The sequence below is a fragment of the Podarcis filfolensis genome (genome assembly GCF_964270895.1).
Source record: "Podarcis filfolensis genome assembly, chromosome: 1".
In the NCBI taxonomy this organism is placed as follows: Eukaryota; Metazoa; Chordata; class Lepidosauria; order Squamata; family Lacertidae; genus Podarcis; species Podarcis filfolensis.
In genome coordinates this window covers 67,750,952-67,775,849 of record NC_139604.1, presented here as the reverse complement: position 1 = coordinate 67,775,849, position 24,898 = coordinate 67,750,952, and the positions used below count along the sequence as shown (strand labels likewise).

The window sequence follows — 24,898 nt, the reverse complement described above, 5'->3', positions numbered from 1 at the left end:
ATGTTTGGAATACATTTGTGTTTGAATAAGTGGCTTCTGCACACACAGTCTTTTGAGAGAAATGGGAGAAAGGTCTGTCTTGCCTGTCCAAACATGCATGGGCTTGTGTGTCCATGTGGAAAAAAATGCACACTTTCCCAAATTTGGCCCATGATGGCATCCTGATGAGGGAGGGTGCGAGGTTATACAGTCTGATCTTAGGTAGGCAGGATTAAAATTCCAAAGATGAAGAAAGACATGTTTTAAGATAATTTGCCGGATTTACTTTTCTATTCCTCATAATATTATCAAAGCAAATCAGTTATCTGCAAGCAAAACAAAAAATCCTGTGTTTTTTAAAAAATCAAAGCCTTTGGGACAGTTATTGTTTATGTAAAAGCCAAACATTTGCTATATTGTTATATTTTTTCCAGTAAGGCCATCATGATCATTTTAGTAAAAGCAGGCATCATCTTTATTTAGTATGTGAGCTTCAATTCTTCCATCCATGAATGCAGAATAAATGCCAAGCAACACAGAGACATGTGTAATAAACCCAAATAGCTGCTTATTTTAGTGATAAGCTGAATAAGAAAGGGGTATTTTAAGTGGAATAGCAGTGGGGAAAGGGATGGTTAATAATTCCCCTGCCCTCTTTCCATTACAACTCAATCCCTCCCAGTCCACTCCTTCTGTCCATTGCTCCAGACCAAATTCCCTATGTTACTTCTCCACCCCATAGTAGATGTGCAGAGGACAGACTTACCCACCCACCATGCCTGGAATACTGGATACAAGGCTCAAGCAGAAACCTGTTGCTACTTCCTCCACTACCTGACCTGTTGGAGTCTGTTGTGTTGTGCTCCCTGGCTCACCCAGCCAGCAGAATTTTTGAAAAACATAAGTTGTCAGTCCTCTCATACCCATATGACACTTAAGAAAAAAGAAGCAAAAAGCCATTTCAAACAAGTTCACTGAATTGTTTATAGGAGTCTCCCTATTGCCAGTGTGTTGATCAGAGGTATATGTGCTTCAGAGGATTAACCCCATCTAGTCTGAACATAGGAGAGGACAGCTGTACAACTTTTCTGCCTAAACCTGCATTGGAAAATGGTGTGAAGCAGCCCTGGCAAGAGTCTCAACTAGACCCATGTGTTGCCCCAGGCAACCATCTGGACTCTAAATATATCTGTATAAAGAGTCAAATCAAAACTAGCAATATTTAATCCTTTGAGGTGGGATATGTACTGCATTTAATAGCTAAACGTGTTATGCTGAAGTGGAGTTAATCAGACCCAAAGTCAAGTACTTTGTGGGTTGTGGACTGGCCTCTACTGCTGCATATTAGTTATTTGAAGGGTGCACACCTAGGCCTTTGGTGAGATCCTTCACACTTTGAAGCTGCCTGCCAAGAGAAATGGTAGGAAAACACAGTTTCATTCAAACTCATGGCTTGTCCACATTTATGCTTGTCCTGCCGCTTCCTCCTGGGGAAACCTGGTCTTTACTGCTGAATTGGAGTAAACGGCAATCAGATTTTCAGTGGATTGACACCTGCTTTGATTCAGCGGTAACATGCAGGTTTTCCTGGGGAAAGTGGTGGTGCAGATGCACTGGACAAGCAGAAAATCTCTTGGACCTGTGCTTTCTAGACACAGGACAGGCAAAATGTGGGTGAGCCTCAGTGACAATTAGAAAGCATTGTGCATGCACTCTCTCTCACAGCCACACAACCCAGGCTGTGTACACATTGCCAGCTTAAAACACACCTAGGTTGTTCTTTTTCTCAGTTCACATTGAAGCTGGTTTGGAGGAAAATGCATAAAAACACAGTATTCCATGAATGTATAGATACAGGATGTCAGATGTACACCACTTCCCAAACCAGCGCTGGGGGCGCACTGGATGCAGAGTAAATGTGAATGTGTACACAGCCCCAGGCTTTGTCTAGTTTCAGCGGTTTTATTACCTTCTTTTTTATTACCTACTTTTACTTCCTTTATTACCTTGCATGTTTTTGTTGTAGTTGCATTCTTATTTTAGTCTGGCTTATTGCTTGCTTTGATTGAATCACCTGTTGTCAGTCCCTCTGGGTGGGGTACAAATTTAATAAATAATATTAATGGAGTGCAGTCACATTTTATACACAGCTCAGATTTTGTCTGGTGTTTCACTCTTCAAAAATGCCACCCAGGACTCCAGACTGATATTTAGAACTCAAACGTTGCTGTTGCTTATTTCTACAGCACCACCATAGTGCACAGAGCAACGCAAGTCCGCTCACCCTCTCAGTGTGGCGGCGTTGCGGGACAGCAGAGGCGCCTCCTAAGTCCCTGATGAGGGTGGCTCGGGATCAACACCCTGTCTGGATGAGCGGTGGGGGCACTCCAGCTTTCAGGAGCTGGATGTGAGTCTGGACCCAGGATTGGCAAATGGGAGTGCAGATTTGGATGCAGGCTGGGCCAGGGGAGGAGCTGATGGAGCAGGAGGGCTTCCCTCAGGTCCATGCCCAGCTAATTTAAGCAGCCCGTATCTGGGGTCCTTACCTGGGCTTTCCCATTGTGCTTAACAAAGTAAAGGTAAAGGGACCCCTGACCATTAGGTCCAGTCGTGACCAACTCTGGGGTTGCGGCGCTCATCTTGGTTTATTGGCTGAGGGAGCCAGCGCACAGCTTCCGGGTCATGTGGCCAGCATGACTAAGCCACTTCTGGCAAACCAGAGCAGCACACGTAACGCCGTTTACCTTCCCGCCTATTTATCTACTTGCACTTTGATGTGCTTTTGAACTGCTAGGTTGGCAGGAGCAGGGACCGAGCAACAGGAGCTCACCCCGTCGCGGGGATTCGAACCACCGACCTTCTGATTGGCAAGCCCTAGGCTCTGTGGTTTAACCCACAGCGCCACCTGTGTCCCCTTAACAGAGTAGAACAAGCCAAAAAGGCAGGCTCTTGCCTCGTAAAGCTTACAAGTGAAATTGGGTAATTAGGTGCAAAAGTGGTTCAATGGAGAATATGTATCATTATGCTGTTTTAATTCCTTCATCTCTGTTGCTTGCAGCCTAGAAAAATAAGCATAGTAGCTTTTATCACTGTGTGTAATGGCCCCACAACAAGATAAGTTCTGGTTGATGCTTTGCTTACTAGCCAAATTTGTTGCAGTGATGAAATTTAGGCAGTAATACAAATGTGAGGCCCATCTTATAATGTGAAAATAAAATTATGGGTGGGACAATAGCACAACAATTCTGTTGCCACAGCACATCCTTCCTTAGTTCTTCCTGTACACCTGTTGGGTTATAAGCTCGTCTGGAAGGTATGTAAATATGAAAAGCATTATTATATTGAAAGATTTAACTGCCAGTATTGTTGCAACATTGTCTTAAGAAGCTTAACTAATAACTGTAGATACAATTCTACGCAGGCCAGGTTTGGGCTGGATATCACAACATTTGTTAGCCCTATCAAATCATCTTCCATGCTTATTGTATTTTTCCGTGTATAAGACAATGCTTTTTGCTAAAAATAATAAAGGCAAAAATTGGGTGTCATCTTATACACGGATAGTGAATGCAGAGGGGGGACATGCGATTAATGGCAGCAGCAAGCAGGAGATTGGCAGTGGCGATTGGGCGGGTGATTGGTGGCTGTGGCAAGGCCTGCTGGCAATTGGCTGTGGCTGCGGCAATTGGGCAGGCGATTGGCGGCTGTGGCGAGGCGAGGCGGGCAGGCAATTGGTGGCTGCGGCAAGTGGGTAGATGGGCTGTTGGTGACAGCAAGCAGGCAGACAATTGGCGGCTGCGGCAAGGTGTGTGATCGGCAGTGGCTGTGGCAAGCAATCGGCAGTGGCGGGCAGGTGGGTGAGCGGTTGGCGAAAGTGACCTCCCCCACCCCCAAAAGCTAAACAACTTAATTTCTTAATATTGGGTTTAAAAAAATAGGGGTCGTCTTATACATGGAAAAATACGGTAATCCCTTGCTTTCTTGGATGGGAACAAGATGTTCTGTACAGGACAGCTAAAATATCCCTATTGCTCAGAGGAAGCACAGTTTCAAATCCCTACTCAGATATTCAATAGTAGAACACGCGTAGGGTTCCAGGTTCAACCTCCCACATCTCCAGGTAGGACTAGGAAAGTCTCCCTGGAGCAATGTTGCCAGTCAGTGTAGACAAGACTGACAACAGTGTAGAGACATGGACCAATGGCCTGATGCAATCTAAGGCAGCTTCTTCTGTTCCTCATGGTGAACTAGTCCTAATTATTCTCTCTTGGCCTAGTTTATTGCATCACTTCACACTAAAGGAGCCCCAAAGCAATTTGCAGGGACAACATACAATAAAAAGCCATTAAAATGAAATAAAGGTACTTTAAAATGTGCATTGTCCAACAACGTAAAACACTACCCCTACCATATAAGGATGAACACACAAAACAGGGCCAAAAGCCAGAGCATTGGTGCTGTCCACATGCTCTGGAGAACAAAAACATCTTCACCTGGCACCTGAAGGATGACAAAATATACCAGTCAAGCCTTCCACAATCGGGTGCGGGGGCACTGAAAAAAACTGCCACCCTCCAAGCATCTCTTGCATGGGCACACAGGGAAGGGGCTCAGAGGTTGGTCCCAGGGACCAAGTAGGTTTATATGGGCAGAAAGAGGTCCTTAGCCATGCAGCTCTTTGTCAGTTAAAACCAGCAATTTGTGATTATTATGATAAAAGGGACAATCACCATGGGTGGGATTCAGCTAGTGCACAAGAGCTTCTACTTGTATCACAGGGTTTCTCCTCCTCCTCCTGTGCCCCCCCCCCCAAATTTTGGGTTTGGGGGAGAACCACTAGAACAGTGTGCAGGGTGAGAAGAGGGGGGATTGTTCCATCTGGCAAAGTGAAATGAGGAGAGTTGCCTTAGAAGAGTTGCATTGAATTCCTCCATGTGTATGTTGCCCAGAGCTTGTTTTAGAAGAGCAGGATACAAATGTAATGAAATGCTTTTTGTATTTGGAAAGAAGTCTAATAAAAGAGTGATCTAAAGCAGATTTCATTGTGCTAATATACTGGGGACTGAACAGAAAAACTGCTTTGCTGACAGCATCAACAAAAGATTTTCAGTATCGCCGTTTTTTACCGGCAGGATCTTATAGGAATGTGCATTCAAGGACAATGAATGCTGAGCAACTGGAAAACATCCAAACCTTAGAGAATTACTGGCAGAAATCTAATTAATCATAAGAGTAATGGACAAGTTAATAGCTGAGTATTCTGCAGAGCATTCACATGAGAGAGACAGAGAGCGCTTGTACAGTGATGACAACTTCATACGGAATTATATATGTGCATTTTTCTAGATACATAATTTTAAATAGGCTTACATAATTTAAACCTGAAAAATACGTTGCCCAAGGCAAAGAAGAACCAATCACAGGCAAATTTATTTATATAGGTCTGCAATTCTATTTTCACTTGAAATACAAAGGGGGGAAATTGATGTATTGAGTGATACAGTCACTTTGATCTTTGAGTAACTAGGCCCAAGTGGTTGTCAGAGTAACTACAAGTATGATTTTAAGAGCATAAGAAATGCCTTGCGTGGCTGAACTAGCAGTCTTTATAATCCAGAATTCTTGCCCCCAACAGATGTTAGGCTGTGAAAACATTGCCAGCTTAAAATGCTACAACATTATTCTTTTTCTCACCTCAGATTGAAGCTGTTTTGGGGAAAGACATAAAAACGTAGTATATCATAAGAAACAACAGAATAGGTACAGGATTATGGTTAACATTGTGTGTATACTGCTTCCCAAACCAGTGTTTTGAGTATATAAAATGCAAAATCAAGGGAGTGTGTACATAGCCTAAGTTAGCCATCCCCTGTTTGCCCTCATCATATGATAATTGAAGGTATACTGCTCTAAACATGGAGGTTCAATTTCGATTTTTCAGAAGTTTCAGCAGAAAGCAAGAATGTAATTCTGTAACTCCTAGAGAACTTGGATTGACAAAGGCAAATATTCATTCGCAGTTCATCAATTTACCTTATTTCTACAATACACTGCAGTATTATAATTATCTCTTAAATCTATGTATTGAACTTGTTTAGAATTACAGACTCGCCATACTGAAGGGTTCATGGTAGGTTTCAAACTACTGTAGTTTATGAAATCATCTCTTCTGTGAAAAGCACAAACAAGTAAAGGTACTCTCTGGTCTGTGTCATTGCTCCCGTGATCAATATAAAGCAAATACTAGTCCCATCCCCTGAGAATACTCTTACACGTCTCTGCTTATATGTAGCATCCCCAGATAGTAGGTGTGTCAGCACCAAAAGGAAGCAAGATGACGATCAGCTCTAGCTATTTCTAGCTGAATAGTAAACCCTTGGGAGCCATTACCAGCATATGTTGTTGCCCCAGCCGAAAACAGCTTTGCAGGAAAACACTCCAAGATTTGCAGTGAATACATCTGACCAAACTGAGGGAGCATAATAACATGTGGCGCATTGGTCGATGTAACCTTGATAAATGAATATCATGGGGTGGCCATATTTTATCCATTACTGTGCATAACAGATGATGTTTTCATTCTCTTATTTTTTAAAGTCCATAATTTTTAAACTATAATTGTAGGATAAAAGGTCACATTTCCTGAAACCAAAGTTTGGGTGAAATATATAGCAGCAGTCTTGTTTATTTGCGAGACCACTTGTCTATCTGCTTCTGCATTGTCTCCACTGCATTGTCTACATTGACTGGCAATGTAAATATGAACCTCTCCAGGGTCTCAGATGGGAATCTTTCTCAGCTCTACCTGGGGGTGCCAGGGATTGAACCTGAGACCTTTGGCATGCAACACACGTGCTGTACCACTGAGCTCTGTCCCTTCTCCAATCTGCTGCATTACACATTGTGCATATTTAGAAATACACAGTTCCATAGCCAGTCCCAGCCGAGTGGGTGTACCACTGTCATGCTTTGGTGTACATATTTTAAAACTCATTTGTGAAATAGCAGTTTATTTTATTTCCTGAACTGTTCTTCTTTTCTACCTCTTTGCTTAGGTATCTTCTCATGTCCCGTTTTCTCACACTTCGATTTACCAAGGAATGTAGCTGAACGTTTACTTATTGGGGACTTTTGCTACAATAAACCAAGCCATGGCGAGGGTAAGTGGACAATATTCTGAAGCACGCCTGGTGGCCATAGAACCACATGAGGGGCAATAGACAATCAAGGCGTACGTAAGAGTACAGCCATTGAAATAAATGGAGTAAAATAATGGCAGTCAATGGGTCTCCTGTGAATATGAGCCACTCCCTTGGCTTAACACTATTAGTTGTCACAAATAATGGTCATTCAGGTTAAGTACAGGCAGCGTAGCCTTGATAGTGCAGAAGGCAATGATAGGATCATCAGCTTCTGCGAGGTACTTCCTTCTCTGATTGTTTTATTTATTATTACATTTATATCTCATTTTCCTCCCAAGGAACTTAAGGTGGCCTACTTGGCTCTCCCCCTCCCTATTTTATCCTTTCAACAACCCAAGCTGAATGGAGTTTTCATTGTTATGTTTCGTGGCTGAGTAGCCTTTGGAACCCCAATCTACCAAGTCTACCAATCTACCAACCCCACTATGCCATGTTAACTAAGCACCTAAAAACACCAGGTGCTGTACACATAAGCTTAAACGTAGACGAGGCCCAGTCTGCAGGCTTAAAATCAAATAAACAGGAAAGGAGGGGAAGAAGGTGGCAGCAGCAGGGCTGGTGGAGAAAATAAGGCAGACTTGCCCATTCTGCTTCCAGTGTAGATGCTGCAGAGGAAGCAGACACCTGGAAGCACCCTCAGGTGGCTATTAATGTAGGCAGATCAAGTTTCAAACCCAAGGGATTTATCTTATGGTAACTAACTGTTCCCTGTTTGATGACGCAATAGTTCCCCTAATGTTTCAGCACAGCCCATTATGTTGCACAAGGCTGGAGTGCAAATACGGTGAGAACGTTTGGGAGGCAGAAAGTTAATGAGGGAAAGTGGAGGGCTGGAGGGAGCAGCGAATTCCAGGCAAGGGGGTTCCTTTTGCTACAGAAATGAGCATTGCAGTTTTCAGGATTCTTTGGGGGAAGCCATGTGTGGTGTGGATGTGATTTTAGATTATTGGTGCAGACTATTTCATACTCTTCAACCCTCCTGATTTGAGCAGGACATCCTGACTTCTGATTGGATCATGGAATGATCCCCATTTGGGGGTCTGGTGCTCTGGCGCGAGTTAGTGGGCTCACGTCAGAGCACCGGACCAAAAGACGCTTGTTTTTAAGTCTTATGCAAGTCATCTGGCTCCCGCGAAAGCTTGGGAGCAAAAAACGAGCGTCCCAATTTTGATCAGCAGCATGTTGGAGGGTATGCTATTTTAGCATGAAAAACATTAGATAAGCATTTATGTGGCTGCTGCAGCTGAGGTTGCTTCCCTGCCTAGAATGTTCACCTTACAAAGAGTTTTACTGGTTGCTTTGAATCAATCTAAGTATATTCTTTGTAGCCAGCATGGAAAGGAAAAGGAAGGGGCGGCTTTGGGACTGCCAACTGAAATCAAATACTGTGGTTTTGTGGGGCTACATTTGCCTTGAAGCCTAACGAGCCTGTAAAAAACATTTTTTTATCACAAGTGCCGCACAGGAATCACCAACAGAGAAGGAAAATCTTTTCTGCAATTGCTTTATATTTGTTTTCGTTAAATAATACTGGTTTGCTGAAGACTTTGAAGTAAAGATAAAGCAGCACGGCCTAGAAACCAATTGCAGTCTTTGAAAAGTTAACAGAAAAGTAACTAGTGTGTGACAGAGTGACCTATCTTAGTTTTTTACCTAAACGTCCCCTCTACTTTTTCTACACAGTGGGAAGTTCAGGCCAGGGTTGCCCTGATGGGATCCCTTTGCTTTGGAAGAGAGAATACTACAGAGACTTGTACTATCTTTGCAGTATTCTTGTTTATTTACACATTTACATGTTGAGGAGTATCAGAGTACATAGTAACAAATATAGGCGGCTCCAGATTTCAACATTTTGGACACCCCACCCCCCGCAGTCCCTATATCAGCTCATTTCAAAAGTAATTCTGTAAAGCAACCACTTGCTTCTAGCACTCTGCCACCTGGCTTGGAATGACAAGGAAACTTTTTAAAAATACATTGGAGTGTCTTGATTATTGAGAGCTAGTTTGATGTAGCATACAAATAAGAGTGTTTACTTTGCCTGGAGTATTGTTTCTCAGTCTAATTTACTTGACTAGGTTATTGCAAAGATGAATGACATAAGAATTGGAAAGTGCAAAAGTGTTGAAACAACTATCTGTCATCTAGTTGGCAAACTGGCAGATTACTGTAGACAGGAAAAGATTAAAACCTGGGTGTAGCTTGAGCCTCATAAAGACTGAATGCTGTTCAGTTTGGGAAGGAGCTACTGTATATCATTGGGTAGCGGCAATCGCCTCTAAATTTTGTGACTTGTCAGCACAAAAGCCAAAATGGGATGCGCAAACCAAATGCAAATATGGCCGCATAAATGCATCTGTTTTACAAACATAACCACACTCAGTGCTACATCTCATTTCATAATCTTGTTGCTTCACTTTTTCAAAACAGCAAGGAAAACACTTTTATAGGAAAATGCCTCTATATTGAATCATAACTAATAGTAATTACTAATACTAAAAAGTCTTAATAATGTCCTTACATGTGCAAACCATTCTACGTTCCAAAATTTGGAGGTTTAGGGTCCAAGGACTGTGAGTAGAGTCAAAGGACGGGTCTAATTTCAGGATTTGTGAAAGTGCTTCCCATAAAAATGCCATTCAGGGAAAATGCAGTTCCAGTGTTCTTCGCCCTGCCTTTGATGCTTGCTTGTTTCTCACTGTTTAGCTGTCCACATTAGCAACTATGTGCCACCTTTTCATTCCGTTGCAAAGGTGAGCCAAGGAAACCAGGAGGAAGCATAAAACTGGAAGGTCAGTTCCAGAAAAGCATAGGGAAGATTCATATCTAAAAAGCACTTTGAAGCCAAAAAGTAATAGCTGTAGTCTACTTAAAGCTAACATAGCCTGGAATAACCTGCAGCACGCCCCCATAACCCTCTGGGGGGTTCATCATCCTAACAGAATTGCCTGGGAACAACAACAAAAATCTTGAGTCAGATTGATATAATGACATAGGTGCAGGGAGAGTGGCTTTAACCCTTTGTTCCTGCTATTGTCCTTTTTAGAACTGGGGTCCCACATGACTGCTAACTGCAATAGGAGGAAAGCTTGTGGAAAGAGTCTTAATAGCAAAACACGCTGTATAGATTATCACTCTGTGAAATAATAATATATGTAGTACATAAAAACATAAGAAGAGCCTGTTGAGTCGGGCCCATAGCCCATCTAGTCCGGCATCCTTCTCTCACAGTGGCCAACCAGATGCCTGTACGAAGCCTGAAAGCAGGATTCGAACACAAGGGCACTCTTCCCTCCTGTGGCTTTCAGAAGTACTGCTGCCTCCAGCTGTGGTGGCAGTGTACAAACAGTACAAAATAGCTGTAAGCATATACAGCTGATCAGTTGTCATGGAACCTCATGTAGGGTATAAGGTAAATGGAATAACCAAAATGTTTATTGATATTTCATAACCCTGGAATTAAAAGTTGACAGGATGCCAGTCTGCAGCCTGTTTTGCCCATTGCCTTGTTCAGGAATCGCCAAATGTTTAGTTAAGAGTGTTGTAGAATCAACACACACATCGAAAAATCAGATAGCACAACTAACCTTACACTAAGCTATGCAGCTGCGGTGTGCTTATAATAAACAGAGAATCAATAATTCCTATCCAAAATATCTACCCAGGAATATTATATGTATATGCCTGTCATTTTTTATGCTTCCTATCTTTCCAGTGAGTCACTAGTTCTTCATACATTTTTTTGGCAAGCCATAAGAAGCTTCTCAGCTTATATACAATTTTTCACAATTTGATGTTTGAGAGTGTTTTCCTTATCTGTGTACCGAAGATTAATTTGGCAAGGTCTCATCCGGGCCGAGCCTGCTATGTCTTTCCAAGAGGTACACCCATGGAAAATGCAAAGCAAAAGGGAAGAGCATGCCTTCAAATATATGCAGAATGCTTTCCCCTCGATGCTTTGTTAACAGTGTTTATCCGAATTGTTTGAACTCTGCTTTGTCGCTTTCCAAACATACTCTGTCTACTAGGGTATTCTCCCAGCCATCTGTTGTGTGCAGAGAGCTTTTCATACACAACTGTGTGCTGCAAACAGATATTTGCGTGACCATTCTTTTTGTATAATCAGGACTGTGGCTCAATGGTAGAGAATCTGTCTTGCATCCAGATGTCTGCAGATTCAATCTCTGGTGTTTTGTCGTGCTTTTATATATGTTGAAAGCTTCCCAGAGTGACTGGGGAGGGCAGGATATAGATTAAAAAAATATTATTATTTATTTATTATTATTATTTTCTGTACCTCAGCATGCTTCTGACTTGCAAAAGTGTAAAAGATGTGCAATCTTTAAAAAGTCCAACTTCCACATTTGCATTAAATTTAGACATCTCTGTAACTTAATGGGAGTCACCCCAAATTTACGTTTAGTTTTATTCAGGTCTAAGCTGTTGTTCTTGTTCTTGTTGTCATTGCAGAATTGCTCTGGATGTAAAGAGAAGAGGCCTGCACACAGTCTGTGTACTAACTGCAACAAGTGGCTATGCAGCTTGTGTACAGAAGAGCATGGGCATGGCAAGGAAACAGGAGACAATTTCTTGCCTATACCATTGAAGGGATGTCCAGGTAGAAATGTAATCTCATGCGGTTCTGTTTTTGCCAAACTTCACAGTGAAGTGCCACTTGCCCCCTTTAAACAGTTGACTTGTGTCACCTGCCACCTGCACTGCTTGCTTGCTTGTTGCCTGCCATTCTGTTGTCACACCGGAGCATGCCAACGACCTTACATTTTTATGTATATAGGAAGAAAATGGCTGTTTTCCTTAGATCAAGGAGTTTACCAAGGGAAACTTACATCTGGGGAAAATATTTTTACAAATGCACTAGAAGGCAAAGTCAGTCCTCCAGCAATCTCTACCCCATTCCAGAGTCCTCTCAAGTTCCTCGGAAACTAAATGCAACACAGATAACATATTGGAATGTTTTCTCCACAGGCAAAGTAGTGGAGATTTGTGGAGAGCATCAGTAGCTTTAGTGTGTAGGTGTTTAAGGTCTTTACTTCTGAAGGAAGCTTCAGAAATCCCCTGGGGTTTTTTGCCCACCTTTGTTGAAATGTTTTCTGGAATTAAGGCCCTCAGTTCTTGTCTTCAGGATGCAAAATGAGACTGGGAGAATCTAGCTTTTCATTATTTGTTAATTTCGTTAATTTAAAATTCATGCAGTGATAAGCATAGAAGAAAGATGCCAGATAACTACATGTCCATCAAAAGAAAACATGGCACCAAAGTTAATGCATACCCTAATAAAATATGCAACACTGCTACATACAAGTGGCAGTTTAATAAAGTATGTAACATGCTGTATTATACATTACATCTAGATGAGGCAAAAGCTGGTTGTGAATTTGAGGAAATGAAGTTGAGCAAGTCTTCGGAATGGGAACTTGGCTGGAAACTTGCCTTAAGAATGTAAATGACTTTCCCCTTAACTGTCCTAGGAGGCAGGCATGCCAGTAACAAAAAAGAAAAAGAAAAAGACCATATTTATACTCAACTCCCATTAGTGCCTGGTAGTTTTCCTTTCTTTGAAGCTAGTAGTAAGTGATTGAATCAGAACAATCTCACAGGGACTAAGGGATCTGATGCATGTGCATATCAATATTTATTAGGCATGCTTCTTGGGGGAAAGGAAGATCACATACACCTACTGATCTGGGAAAACTTTGGAACTCAACGTATGTGCATTGTAGCCTGAGGATGGATAAATACGTATAGTAGAAGCTGAAGCATTTCATACAGAGCTTTGAGAACAGAATCAGTTAGTGGTTGAATTAAGCAAATTATACTCAGGATAGGTGATCTTCTTTCTGCTTTGCTGTTGACATTGTGCACCAAAGAAACTCTGGTGTTGTGCTTAAAATAGATTAGGAAAATAAACTGTAAATGCAAATTTGTTTATTTTGCATAAGAGTGCTCAGATTACATGCTCTATTCCAAATTTAATAAAACTACAAGAGAATAGGGGGAGAGCAGTAGAATGACAGTAGGGCAAGAACTTAAGGCAAATGCCATGGCATTTTTGTATACCTCTGGAGTAATTTTGTATTAATCCTGCTTTCCAGGAGCTGATGGGGAAACAAGTGAATTTCCCTTGTTCTGCCCAATGCACAGTCAAGAGACACTCAAACTGTTTTGCGAGACCTGCGACGCCCTTACTTGCCGCTGCTGCCTTCTAACGGAGCACAAGGAACACAGGTACTAAATATTTATTGTCCTTTGTTCTTAGTCCAGTGCTACAAGGAAGAGCCCAGTGATTGAAAGGATAAGGTTGCCCCACTTTATTTTTCTATCACAATGTTTCTTCAGCTGTACAGAAGGTCACACATCCCACTATGCAATGTAAACTTCCACTGTTTTCACATGATGCATTTACCACACCATCTTGTCTTACCTAGAGGTAAGACCCAGTTCAGAATTGAAACCTTTCTTGGGAAAAAGTCTCATGGTACTCAATGGAGGCAACTGCCAAATTAGTTTGGACAGGATTGGGCTGTGAGCACATTTTGTGTCCCATTTGAATACTATGAAATTGGGAAAGAATTTGGAGGAAGAATGGAAAGTATAGGTCAATGCAGGTTTTAGATTAATCTTTGGAGGTTATTTGGAGCAAAGCTGATTTCGACTTCACATATGAAAATTATTGTGGTTTCCTCAGTTCTTCAGTACACACTTATGAAATCCTCATGTGTGCAATTAAGTAGGCAGTTGTGATTATGAAGGGAAGGTGAAGCAGTTACAAATGATATTGTGTTTTTTGATAGTTGTGGAATAAACATGATGAATAAAAAACTAATAATGTGGTTCAGGAAACAGTTTTAGGAGAAGGCAGCTGTCAAATATGTACCCAAATTTGCACACATAATCTGGTGGTCCAGGCCTTGACTGGGTGGTACATGAATAATGATGCCAAGACAGTAGAAAAGCTGCTGGGGTTTTCTGGAAAGTTTTTGGTTGACTGGACCTTGGGCAGATCCACACCATACATTTAAAACACATCCCATACCTGTTTAAAGTGCATAACTTGCCCCAAATAATCCTGGAAAGTGTAGGTGCTGAGAACAGTAGCTCTGTTTGGGGAAAACTTCAGTTCCCAGGGTTCTTTGGGGGAGTCCATGTGTTTTGGATGTGTGTTGAATGTGCTTTAAATGTGTGCTGTAGATCTGCCCTATCTTCAAACATGCATATTTAACACTTCCTGACTGCATCATGTGTGACTTCCATATGTGAAGGAGCCATCATGGGTCAAACACCAAAGACAAAGGTGTCTCCTTCTTTCAGGCACTTGGTTGTTCAGTGGAGGCAGTTTGCATATTTAGTGGTGTGTCATTTATGTGTTGAGTAGTCAAATCTAGACAGTATGAACCTGCGCACGTGGTCTGGTGCAGGGGTGGGGAACATGTTTTGACCTGAGGATCACGTTCCCATATGGGCAATCTGTCAGGGGCCACACGCCAGAGGTGCAAATCCTTCTTGCGCTGGATTTGAACTGAAGACTGCTCACTGTTAATTTATGAATTTATTAGTAGAATAATTTGAAAAAACACAAAAGGCTTCTCTTCTTTTCCTAGGTTCAGGCATCTCCACGAAGCTTTACAAAACCAGAGAGCCATCCTGGAAAATGTGACGGCTAAAGTGGAAGAGAAGAAAAATGGGGTGCAGGTCTCAGCCAAGCAGATTGAAGACAGGTAACTTTCAAGGACACATTCTAGGCAAGGAAGAACAGAGAGGGTGTGGCTGGGGACAGGATACAAATACTTTACAAGGAACAGAAAGAGAGCCTGGATGGCCTGGATGGTTGCATTTGGCCTCAGACCTTATGCTCCCACAATAAGGCAGTCAGTGATGTTTTTGAAGGTGGCCTAAGTAGGGACATAACTGGGGCACATCATTTGAAGGAAAGGGGTGTGGCTTGCCTACTTGCTTCCCCCCCCCCCACTTTTCTTTGATTCCATATCTGGAGAGATGAAGAGGAAAGTGCAGAACTCTCTGACCCTCTTGGGCAGAAAAGCATGGGGTGTGTGCTTTTGCTGGAGGTAAACGCTTCAAAGAGAGGAGATCTGACTACCATGCTGTCTTGTTCTAGGTATTCAGTAACATGTGGAAGAGGTGGCCAGTTTTCCTAGCTGTGTTAGATGGGAGGGCAAACGTCCTTTGGCATTTTGCTAAATTTACAGCCCAGTCTTGTGCAAGTTTGTTCAGAACTATGTTCTGTTCAGTGGATTGTAATCCTAAATTACCGGTAGTAGCTTAGAATAATGGCTAGGTTATTCAGGGTTAGATGCAGGAAAACTCAATTCAAATCTAAGCTCAAGTAATGCTTGGTGAGATATAAAGAATGCAATAATAAGCATGCCCAGTAGGGAGTTGCCAATATTACAGCAGTTAAAAGGGTTTCTTTCTGTCTCCAATGATACAAGAATAGCCACACCAATTACCCTCAATGATAAAATGCTGAGAACTTCAGTCTGACAACTTAGTATACATGTATAAAGGTTTTGCTATAATCTATTAATAATGAACTAGACAAATATAATCATTGCTTTCACAAGAAACCTGGCGGATTTGCTAAAATTAGGCAGTGTTGACTTGTTACCCTGATTCAGCAAAACTCTTTTGGAAAGTCCTAGGTTTGAATCCATGAAGCATGTATTTCAATTTAGCAGTAGTGCATGCAAGCTTAGAATCATGATATTAGCCAGATCATAGTACTAAGTTCTTTGAAAGATGCAAGCCATATACACTAGTTGGCTTCCTGGTGCAAATGATAATGCATTCACAAACCTTCTCATATATGGGTACGCACAGTGAAGTTGTCAATGGCTTCTTTTCTACAGATTGTTTGAAGTAAAGCACCTGCAAAGGAAAGTGGAAAATCAGATCAAAATGGCCAAGATGCTCCTAATCAGTGAAATAAATAAGAGAACGAATGTTCTACTTGAACAGATAGAGGTAAGTAGGGTGGTTCTAATGTAGCTAAGGCAGATCATTACGTGCAGACATAGAAACAACAATAATTTATTTATGTGGTGAACTCAAAGGTCAAGAAATGCACGGGGTGAGAAAAACTGAAAGGGGAAGTCCTTTCTCAGCTGATGTGGGAATGTCTGGTAATGAATAGGGTGCTTTGGGAGAAGGGCAGCTGGGCAAGAGATTTGGAAACAGCACAGCTAGAAGTCCATGGTGCCTACAGTACCAGTGGGGCTGCCTATATCAGGAGTGGGGAAAGTTTTTCAGCCTGAGAGCTGCATTCTCTCATGGGCAATCTTCTGGTGGTCACATGCCAGTGGTGAGTGAGGTCAGAGGCAAAAGTGGGTAGGACTAATGGCAACATTGAGCGGAGCAACAAATTGAGTCTTATCTTTCTACAGTAGGCTATATTCCACCCATGCAAAAGCAAAAGTTTTCTGACTTTTGTTAGATGTTTCTGACACCGACACATGTTTCTCCATCTTTCATCCAAGCAAGCAAGAGGCATCATCACAGTTCCAATGACTATGTTGAGTAGTTTCTTTTGTTTCTGACTCTTGACAGAGAATCACCAGTGAAAGGAAGCAGAAACTGGAACAACAACTTCAGGGCATCATGGTGTTAAACAGGCAATTTGAACACGTGCAGAACTTTCTGAGCTGGGCAGTGTGCAGTAAAAACAGTGTTCCATTCCTCTTCAGTAAGGAGCTGGTAAGTCTAAATGCTCACTGCAATCCCAAAATGCAAAAAAAAAAAAAGGAAGGGAACAGATAAAAACAAGTCCCCAAAGAAGCTAATGGGGAAAATGCATGAACTCTTCTACTGTACTGGTGGCTCAAGACTTTTAAGAGTACTTCTAGGTACATAAAAAACAACAAAAAACAAAAACAAAAAAACCCGACCTAACCTGGGGAGAGAACAGCAAAGACCTGGTGAAGAGAGCACACTAACTTATGGTCTGTGCGTGTGGTTTGGGAGCTGCACGGCCAGGGAAAAAACATGCTATCCAGGGTTGTAAAGACTGCAGAGAGATTGGGTGCACTCTTCCCACCTTAGATCAAATCTATGCTGCCAGGTGCCATAAGAAAGCGGCAGAGATAGCACATGATAGTACGCACCCCGGAAATGATCTCTTTCAGCTTCTGCCTTCTGGAAGAAGGTATAGGGTTATAAAGGCCAGGACTAGCTGCCTGAAAAACAGTTTCTACGCTAATGCAATTCTGGTTCTAAACGCAGCATAAGGGGTCTCTGTAGTATAGTGTTTTTTAAAATGGGGTTTTAGAGTTTTTAGGGGGTTTTGAATGTTTTATGTAGTTTTGTAGCAGTTTTATGTAGCTTTTATGTAGTTTTATGTAGTTTTCTGGTAGTTTTCTGTAGTTTTAATGTAGTTTTATGTAGTTTTCAATTTCATTGTTCCGCAAGGGACAATGACAATAAAGATATCGTATCGTATCGTAGGTCTCCCAGAAGCTGAAGCAAAAAGAAGCTTGGCAAGCGACTCCATTAAAAAGTTAATACTGCATTAGTGGGAATGGCTTCTGCTAGGGCAGTGCATTAGTTGAATATGGCCTAATATGTTTAGAAACTTCCGCTTTGAGTGGAAATACACAGATTAAAGTGGAAATGGGACAGTTGAATTATGGGCAAACACACGCAAAAGTGGCATGGTCTGGAAGTTTATTGATTTGCCCATCCCTAGTCCATATATAAATTGAGACTGCTTTTCATGCTAAATCATTGTGCCAATCACCCACACAACCAGTCATCTGGAAGCATATACAGTGCATATACAGTGCATAGGATGTTTTCTTGTGATCAGCATGGGACTTTAGTGCTGACCCAGAACCATAGGAAATGGAACAAGATCCAGTGCCTTTCCCCCCATGCTAACACAGTCATTCACATAATGCCTACCTCATTCATGATTTACAGTAGCTTCCCATTACTTTCATCTAGAGTGGGACAGGATATGGAACTGGTATGAACTGAAGATACAGCACAATACTGATGCATTTATGTATTTAAGTATGTATTACCGTATTTTTTGCGCAGAGAGGGAGAACCGCGCAGCGCCCCTTCAAGCGAAGCTGGAGAAGGAAAAAAGGAAAAGGAGACCCTTCTGTTCCTCCTCCGGCTTCGCAGGACAGGCACGTGGCTGAAGGAGGACAGGCGGGCGCAGTTCTCCCACCTCCCGCAGAAGCCTGCAGAAGCCGCGTACTCTTTAAAGGGGCTGCGCGGCTTCTACTGGATTTTCTAGGAGGTGGGGGGATTCCCCCACCTCCCGCAAAAGCCCGCAGAAGCCCCGTGCTCTTTAAAGGGTGTGTGGCTCCTGTGGGCTTTTCTACGAGGTGGGAGAAGGGACTGATGCGGCCAGTCAGTCCCTTCTCCCTCCTGGGGAAAAGCCCGCAAGAGCCACACGGAGCTTGTGTGCGGCTCTTGGGGGCTTTTCCCGCCTGCCTCCCCCCTGCATTCGCTCCATAGGATGCACACACATTTTCCCTTGCTTTTTAGGAGGGAAAAAGTGTGTCCTATAGAGCGAAAAATACGGTAGTTACCTGTCTTCCGAAAAGGCAACCAAGACAATGTAAGGCAACATGAACTAAAAATCTGCATTAATATGTAGGAGCTAAAGCAAATAATGAAAATACAAAAGGTACACATGTGTACTGTAAAGAGTAAATGCCCATAACAAAGAATTAGACCCCCTAAACTAGCCCTGTGTAGTGCAGACCTGGCTGTCTTATGAACGCAGACTTACTTCTGAGTAAATATGCATAGGATTCCATTTTTCTGCATCAATAGTATTCCAGATGAGGCTAGTGTGAAAGAGAGATCCTATGCTCACAGTGGAGTTTCTGGATATGGCTCTAGGTTACTCTCTATGTGCAGTACTTTATTGGGGAAAGCACATATAAAAATATCGTTTGTAATTATGGGAGAAAGATTGTGAGACAGTAAGGATTTGCTTACAAAGTAAAGTATTGTGGATTGTTATCTCAGCCTTGTTTCATACATCAGCAGCTTATCAATTATTTATTTTATTTAGAGAATTAATAAACCACTAGATCCCAAGTGGTGTACAGATAGAATTATAAATAAAAACATGGATAAAGTCATACACCAGTTAAAAACAAGTGTACATAGAATCACCACCATCCTTAAAAACAAAGATAAAAATCAATGACTTTAAAAGAAAAATCATTAACTAAATCATGTGTCTGCCACAACGAAGGTGCTGCCATACTAAAGGAATGACTCCTCACAAATGTGGAACATACATTATGTGGCACTTGCAAAAGTGCCAGTTCTGCAGAAGCATACTTCTTGTTCACTATTTCAGGCTATTTGCTGGTCTCTATAGCAATTTGAGTAATTTTACTCTCCACTGAAGTTTGCATAGCAGACATTACAATCCTGCTGTTGTCTGCATGCAAAATCATTTCTCCTGCAGTGATGGACAACTGGCTTAGGAGCCCCTGATTTCAACATGAATTCCTTTCCTCTCATTAGTTCACTTTAGCTAGGAGATTCTTGCCTTGAAAATGTAAGCAAATCGAAAAGCGAAATGAAATAAAAGGATAACTGAATGGGCAAGTAAGCAATAATGGAAAATGGAAATGTAGGGTCATTTAAAGTTATAAGTCATAATCAGCTGTGATTGATAAAGCATTGATCATCATTACCTCTAACAGTAATTTTTTGATTTGTTACCAGATTGTGTTTCAGATCCAGCGTTTACTAGAAACAAACTGTAATACTGATGCAGGTCCTCCTTGGAAAGTCAGATTCACATGGGACCCATCTTTCTGGACTAAACAACTGTCCAATTTAGGTAAAAAAAGTATACAATGTTAGGTTTCCTTTGACTTCATTAGATGAAAATATGTGTGTGTGTATTATCAGTATTGATGTTAATTTTTCCACTGCTACCACTGTGACAATTCTTTGTAAGTCACACTTAATATGTCACCCAAAAGCTGCTACAAGGTGAGTCAAAAGCTTTTGCATGCAAACTTGCAGGCCAAGTTGTGAGTTATACCCCTATGCAAGTGACATAGGCACCACTATTTTGCTTTGGTGGCATAAGAATGAAAACACGCTCACACACATGCACATCCATACATAAATAACCATGCCAGAATCAAAGACCTGATTGAAAGTAGGGGGATAATATTGATGTAGTCCTTTCCATATCTGGAAAAGCATTTTGGGGACAGGACGGGACCAAAAGGCAGCCATGTAGTATACCTCCACCCACAAGCTGAAATAATCTCACAAGCCCTTCTGAAATTAAAAGATTGTTTACAGCATGGGTAGGCATACTAAGGCCCGGGGGCCGGATCTGGCCCAATCGCCTTCTAAATCCGGCCCATGGATGGTCCGGGAATCAGCGTGTTTTTCCATGGGTAGAATGTGTGCTTTTATTTAAAATGCATCTCTGGGTTATTTGTGGGGCATAGGAATTTGTTCACCCCCCCCCCGCAAATACAATCTGGCCCCCCACAAGGTCTGAGGGACAGTGGAGCCGGCCCCCTGCTGAAAAAGTTTGCTGACCCCTGCCTTACAGTGTCTTTATGGAAGTGCTACAAATGACAATTTGGGAAAAAGTCATACATCCCCCTTTGGGCTGGCTGTTATCTCACCAGTCCTCTACTTTTAACAGGGCTTAAAACAACAACAATTCACCATATGCCTCCATTTGATACTCAGACACTAGGAGATTATGCAAAAGGTGGAAGTATTTCTGAATAAGGTTTCCCCTGAAGGAAGATTTGAGAGCCTGTTTCTAGCACATGTTGACCCCCTCCTGGAGGATGTGTGTGTGTTTTTCTCCATTTTGCTGGTGCATCCTTCCCGTTTTTATTTCTTCCTTGCTTTCTGCAGGCCACTTGTCAATGGAGGGGGGACCAATCCATCACTCAGAAGTGCCATCCTATGGAAGTATGCAAGGAATGCAGCCCTCCTTGTATCATCATCACGGACATCATTCGCCAGCACCACAGCACGACTCTCTCAACAACCAGTCCCACCAGTTTCAGCCTCCTGTTCATTGCCCTACACCTGTGTGCTGCACCCATTGCCTTAACATCCCACACATGAATAAAGGACAGCTTCCTCATCAAACCCTGAGCCATGCTCATTCCTTCCGACAGCCTCCTGAGATGCAGCACCACCAGCAGCATTTCCCTCTGCAGTATAGCCAGCAGCAGCATGAAAGAGAGCAGAGGTGCACCTCTCGACCCGTGAAAACACTGCAGCCTTGTGCCGAGCAGAAACCTCACCAGGAGCACGATAGCTTATCTGCCAGGATGGGAAAGCATTCCCAAGAGCAGCCGTTGCAACAGGCAGCACATCCCATTTATCCCCTTCCCCTGCATGATGGTCAACAAGGCCAGGCTGGACATTCCCAGCAGCTGCCTGCGCAATCTGCTCTGCACAGTCCGACAGTGCAAGTTCAGCTTGGTCCTCTCCAGAAGCTAAAGCTGAATCACTTGCAACAGCAGCAGCAGCAGCAGCAGGAACAGCCACCCTTGCCGCCGCTGCCGCCACTGTCACCACAGCAGCCATCTACGACAGGTCAGAACGAGAAGGCTCACGAACAAGTGCTACAGCAGAGTTTGGACATCATGCACCACCAGTTTGAACTGGAGGAAATGAAGAAAGATCTGGAGCTTCTCCTCCAGGCTCAGCAACCGAGCCTGCAAGTGAATCAGGCCAAGCAGCCTCAGCATGTTCAGCAAACAATTGTGGGGCAAATAAACTACATTGTGAGGCAGCCGACGGCAGTTCAGCAGCAAAGCCAGGATGAAGCCCAGCAGGTGAGTTTGCTAGGTCTGTCATTTTCTTTTTTTGGTCTCTAGCTGTTTAAATGCCCTAACCAAAACTTGGTACCAAATAGGCTCCAATGCAGATAGGTTAGCACAGATTTAAAGCCAGTAATTGTTAATAAATGGGCTGACACCTGTGAACTCAGTAGGCTCTTCCAGGCTTCACTATTTTTAGGTGGGATTCGATAACACGCTGGCAAATTCTGGTTGCGCAATTAAAGTTGATTTGGAGCTCTTCTGCAAAAGATTGGACTTTTTGCAGTAAAGAAAGTGATCAGGAAATGCACTGGGGAGTGTGAGAACTCTTGCTTTGACACAGTGTCATCTAATTTCACTGCAAACAAATCCGATTGAATGTTAACTAATGGGCAACATCAACTACCGGTAATCTCCCTGCAAACAAATTAGGAGGGTGGCTCAGTCTACAGATCATCTGGAAATGATCCCTGTATGTACAATTAAAATAAGGGTGTTCCATCAAAAGGATTTTTCATATTACGACTCATTTCCTAACTGATCTTGTTGCTATTAATGAATCTGTGCTGATTATTCCCTTATCACAGGTTGGTGAAGATTGCACTGATTCAGAAGGTCAAAAACCAGCACTTCCTCTTGATAGAAACATGATTCCACCCATGTCACAGCCACTGGAAGATGCTATTGTCAGTATTCACTCCCCAGAGAGTACTTTGTTGAATCCAGTCAGAAAGGTACACAGAGCTTCTTCTTTTCTTTTTTTAAACATAAGAGAAAATGTTTCGGTAGCTCTATATGGCTTCTTTGAAGAGTACTTCTCTCTTTCAGCACAAGAATGAAGGTCAAGAGTGAAATTTCATCTTTGTAGGGGAGATTGTTCTCTGTAGAAACCCATATCCTTGGAACACAGTGAATGTGTCCATACAAGTGCTTAAATTGCCCTTGAGACTCTCATGTTATTTCTGTACCTGTTTCATAGTTGTTAATATAGAGAAGAATAGAAGAAAGGCATTTGTAATGCAAATGTACATTTTTACATTTTGGGGCAATGTACATTGTACGTTTGCACTACAAACTGATTGAAAAATCACATAAAGCCTTGAGTGGAAATTTCGATGGGAGTTTTTCATGAATTCTGATTTGTTGATCTCCAGGCAATGCTGCAAAAGACATATTTTTAGGGCTGCTTTGTTCCTGACATTTCTTTTCTACACAAGGATGGAGGGAAGTCCCAGTGTTCACAATTATTTGAACACCCTATTTAGGTGTTCAAAAACAAGCAGCAATAATTGCATGACGGAGGGAATAGGGGGGATTCACTCAGTTCATCCACAGTCTTGTTCCTTGCATCGGCCTCCTCTTAATGCTGTCTTAATGCTGGGGCAGCCTGTCAAATGCTCATAGGTAGTTGGATCCCAAAGGTGGCAGTTATGTATTTGTTTGAACATTTATAATCCACACTTTCGTAAAATATATAAAGGAGGCCCAGAACATATACAACACAATAATATCAGTCTATAAATATCTATAAAACACAATAAAAAACTTCAGTGAAACATCAGCAGATACTGGTTGGCTAAAAAGAGAAATTCATATTGTGAAGACCTTTCTAAATAGTACAGTTTTCAGACCTGTAAAAGAAGATAGGGACAGTTCCTCCCAAACCTCTACAAGCACAGGGCCTGCCAAGCTAAGGGCTCAATTCCTAGTGAAGGCTCCAGGGCATGGGGAACCACCAGAAGTACTTCATAAGAGATCAGATGGTGCTTTGGACATGAGTTATTTAGGGCTTTGTCAGTTAACACTTGTGTAGGATCATGGGAGGCTGCACATATGGCAAAGGTGAACAACCTGTGGCTTACCTAAGTTCATTCAGGCAGCGGCGTAGCGTGGGTTGTCAGCACCCGGGGCAAGGCAAGTAATTTGCGCCCCCTAACCCGGGGCAAGGCAAGTAATTTGCGCCCCTTAACCCGGGGCAAGGCAAGTAATTTGCGCCCCCTAACCCCTAACCTGCCGCCGCTGCCAGCTTCTTCTTACTGCTGCCTGGTCTGGTCTGGTGTGGTTCTCTCTCGCGCTCAGCGCTGCGCTGGGCGGCCGCTGCACTGTCCCTCCCCCAGATAGTCCCTCGCTCTCTCTCCGCAACGCACGCCTGGCACCCACCCCCTCCACAGTGGGCGGCGACCCGGCGGCTCAGATCGGATTCACACAGCCAGCACTGCAGTGAGAGAGAGTGAGTGAGCCAGGTAGGGGCAGAGAGCTGCGAGTGCGAGCGCCCCCCCCAGATGTTGCGCCCGGTGCGGACGGCCCCCCCTGCACCCCCCACGCTACGCCACTGCATTCAGGTGCCACAGAGGGGAAGAACAGGTAGAAAATGAGTGGCAAAGAGAGAGAAAGAGTGATAGAGGTAGCACCCCTCTCACTTTTCACTCTGGCCTTGCATACTGCTATCATCTAGCCTCCGACAAATTACCTCACAGGTAAATTAATTGATATTGTTATAATTTGGCTATTATTGGGTAAATATTGGAAAACTAATAAAAATTTATCTGGCCCAGCCCCCCCAAACCCAGAGGTAATGTGGCCCTTAGCCAAAGAAAGGTTCCTATCCCCAACATTAGCAATAGCTCAGTGGTAGAGCACATGATTTGCATGCAGGCAGTTACAGGTTGTGTTTGTAGGTTATCCAGTTAAGAAGATGAGCTGTAGGTGATAAGAAAGACCTCTGCCTGAGACTTTGGAAAGCTGCTGCCAGTCAGTGTACATAATACTAGTCTACTCTAGATGGACCTGGTGTAAGCCAGCTTTCTAAGGCCCAGGCACATGGCTGGGCAGGTACCTCTGAGGTTCCTCTGCAGCAGATAAACAAACCTGCTGTGGAGAGCAACTTAGGTGCAA

General features: G+C 42.8%; 1 protein-coding gene across 4 annotated transcripts in view; it reads left to right on the top strand.

The window, feature by feature from the left end:
* Nucleotides 1-24,898, top strand: part of TRIM66 (tripartite motif containing 66) — a 61,935-nt gene that overhangs the window by 11,836 nt on the left and 25,201 nt on the right. For all 4 annotated transcript variants that reach the window (XM_083590498.1, XM_083590496.1, XM_083590495.1 and 1 more), the window contains 9 exons: nt 7,035-7,139; nt 11,652-11,799; nt 13,295-13,427; nt 14,801-14,917; nt 16,067-16,181; nt 16,764-16,910; nt 19,914-20,031; nt 21,084-22,018; nt 22,591-22,737. In XM_083590498.1, coding sequence (XP_083446624.1) covers nt 7,131-7,139; nt 11,652-11,799; nt 13,295-13,427; nt 14,801-14,917; nt 16,067-16,181; nt 16,764-16,910; nt 19,914-20,031; nt 21,084-22,018; nt 22,591-22,737 — 1,869 coding nt within the window. In that variant the 5' untranslated portion in view covers nt 7,035-7,130. The remainder of the gene's footprint in view (nt 1-7,034; nt 7,140-11,651; nt 11,800-13,294; nt 13,428-14,800; nt 14,918-16,066; nt 16,182-16,763; nt 16,911-19,913; nt 20,032-21,083; nt 22,019-22,590; nt 22,738-24,898) is intronic.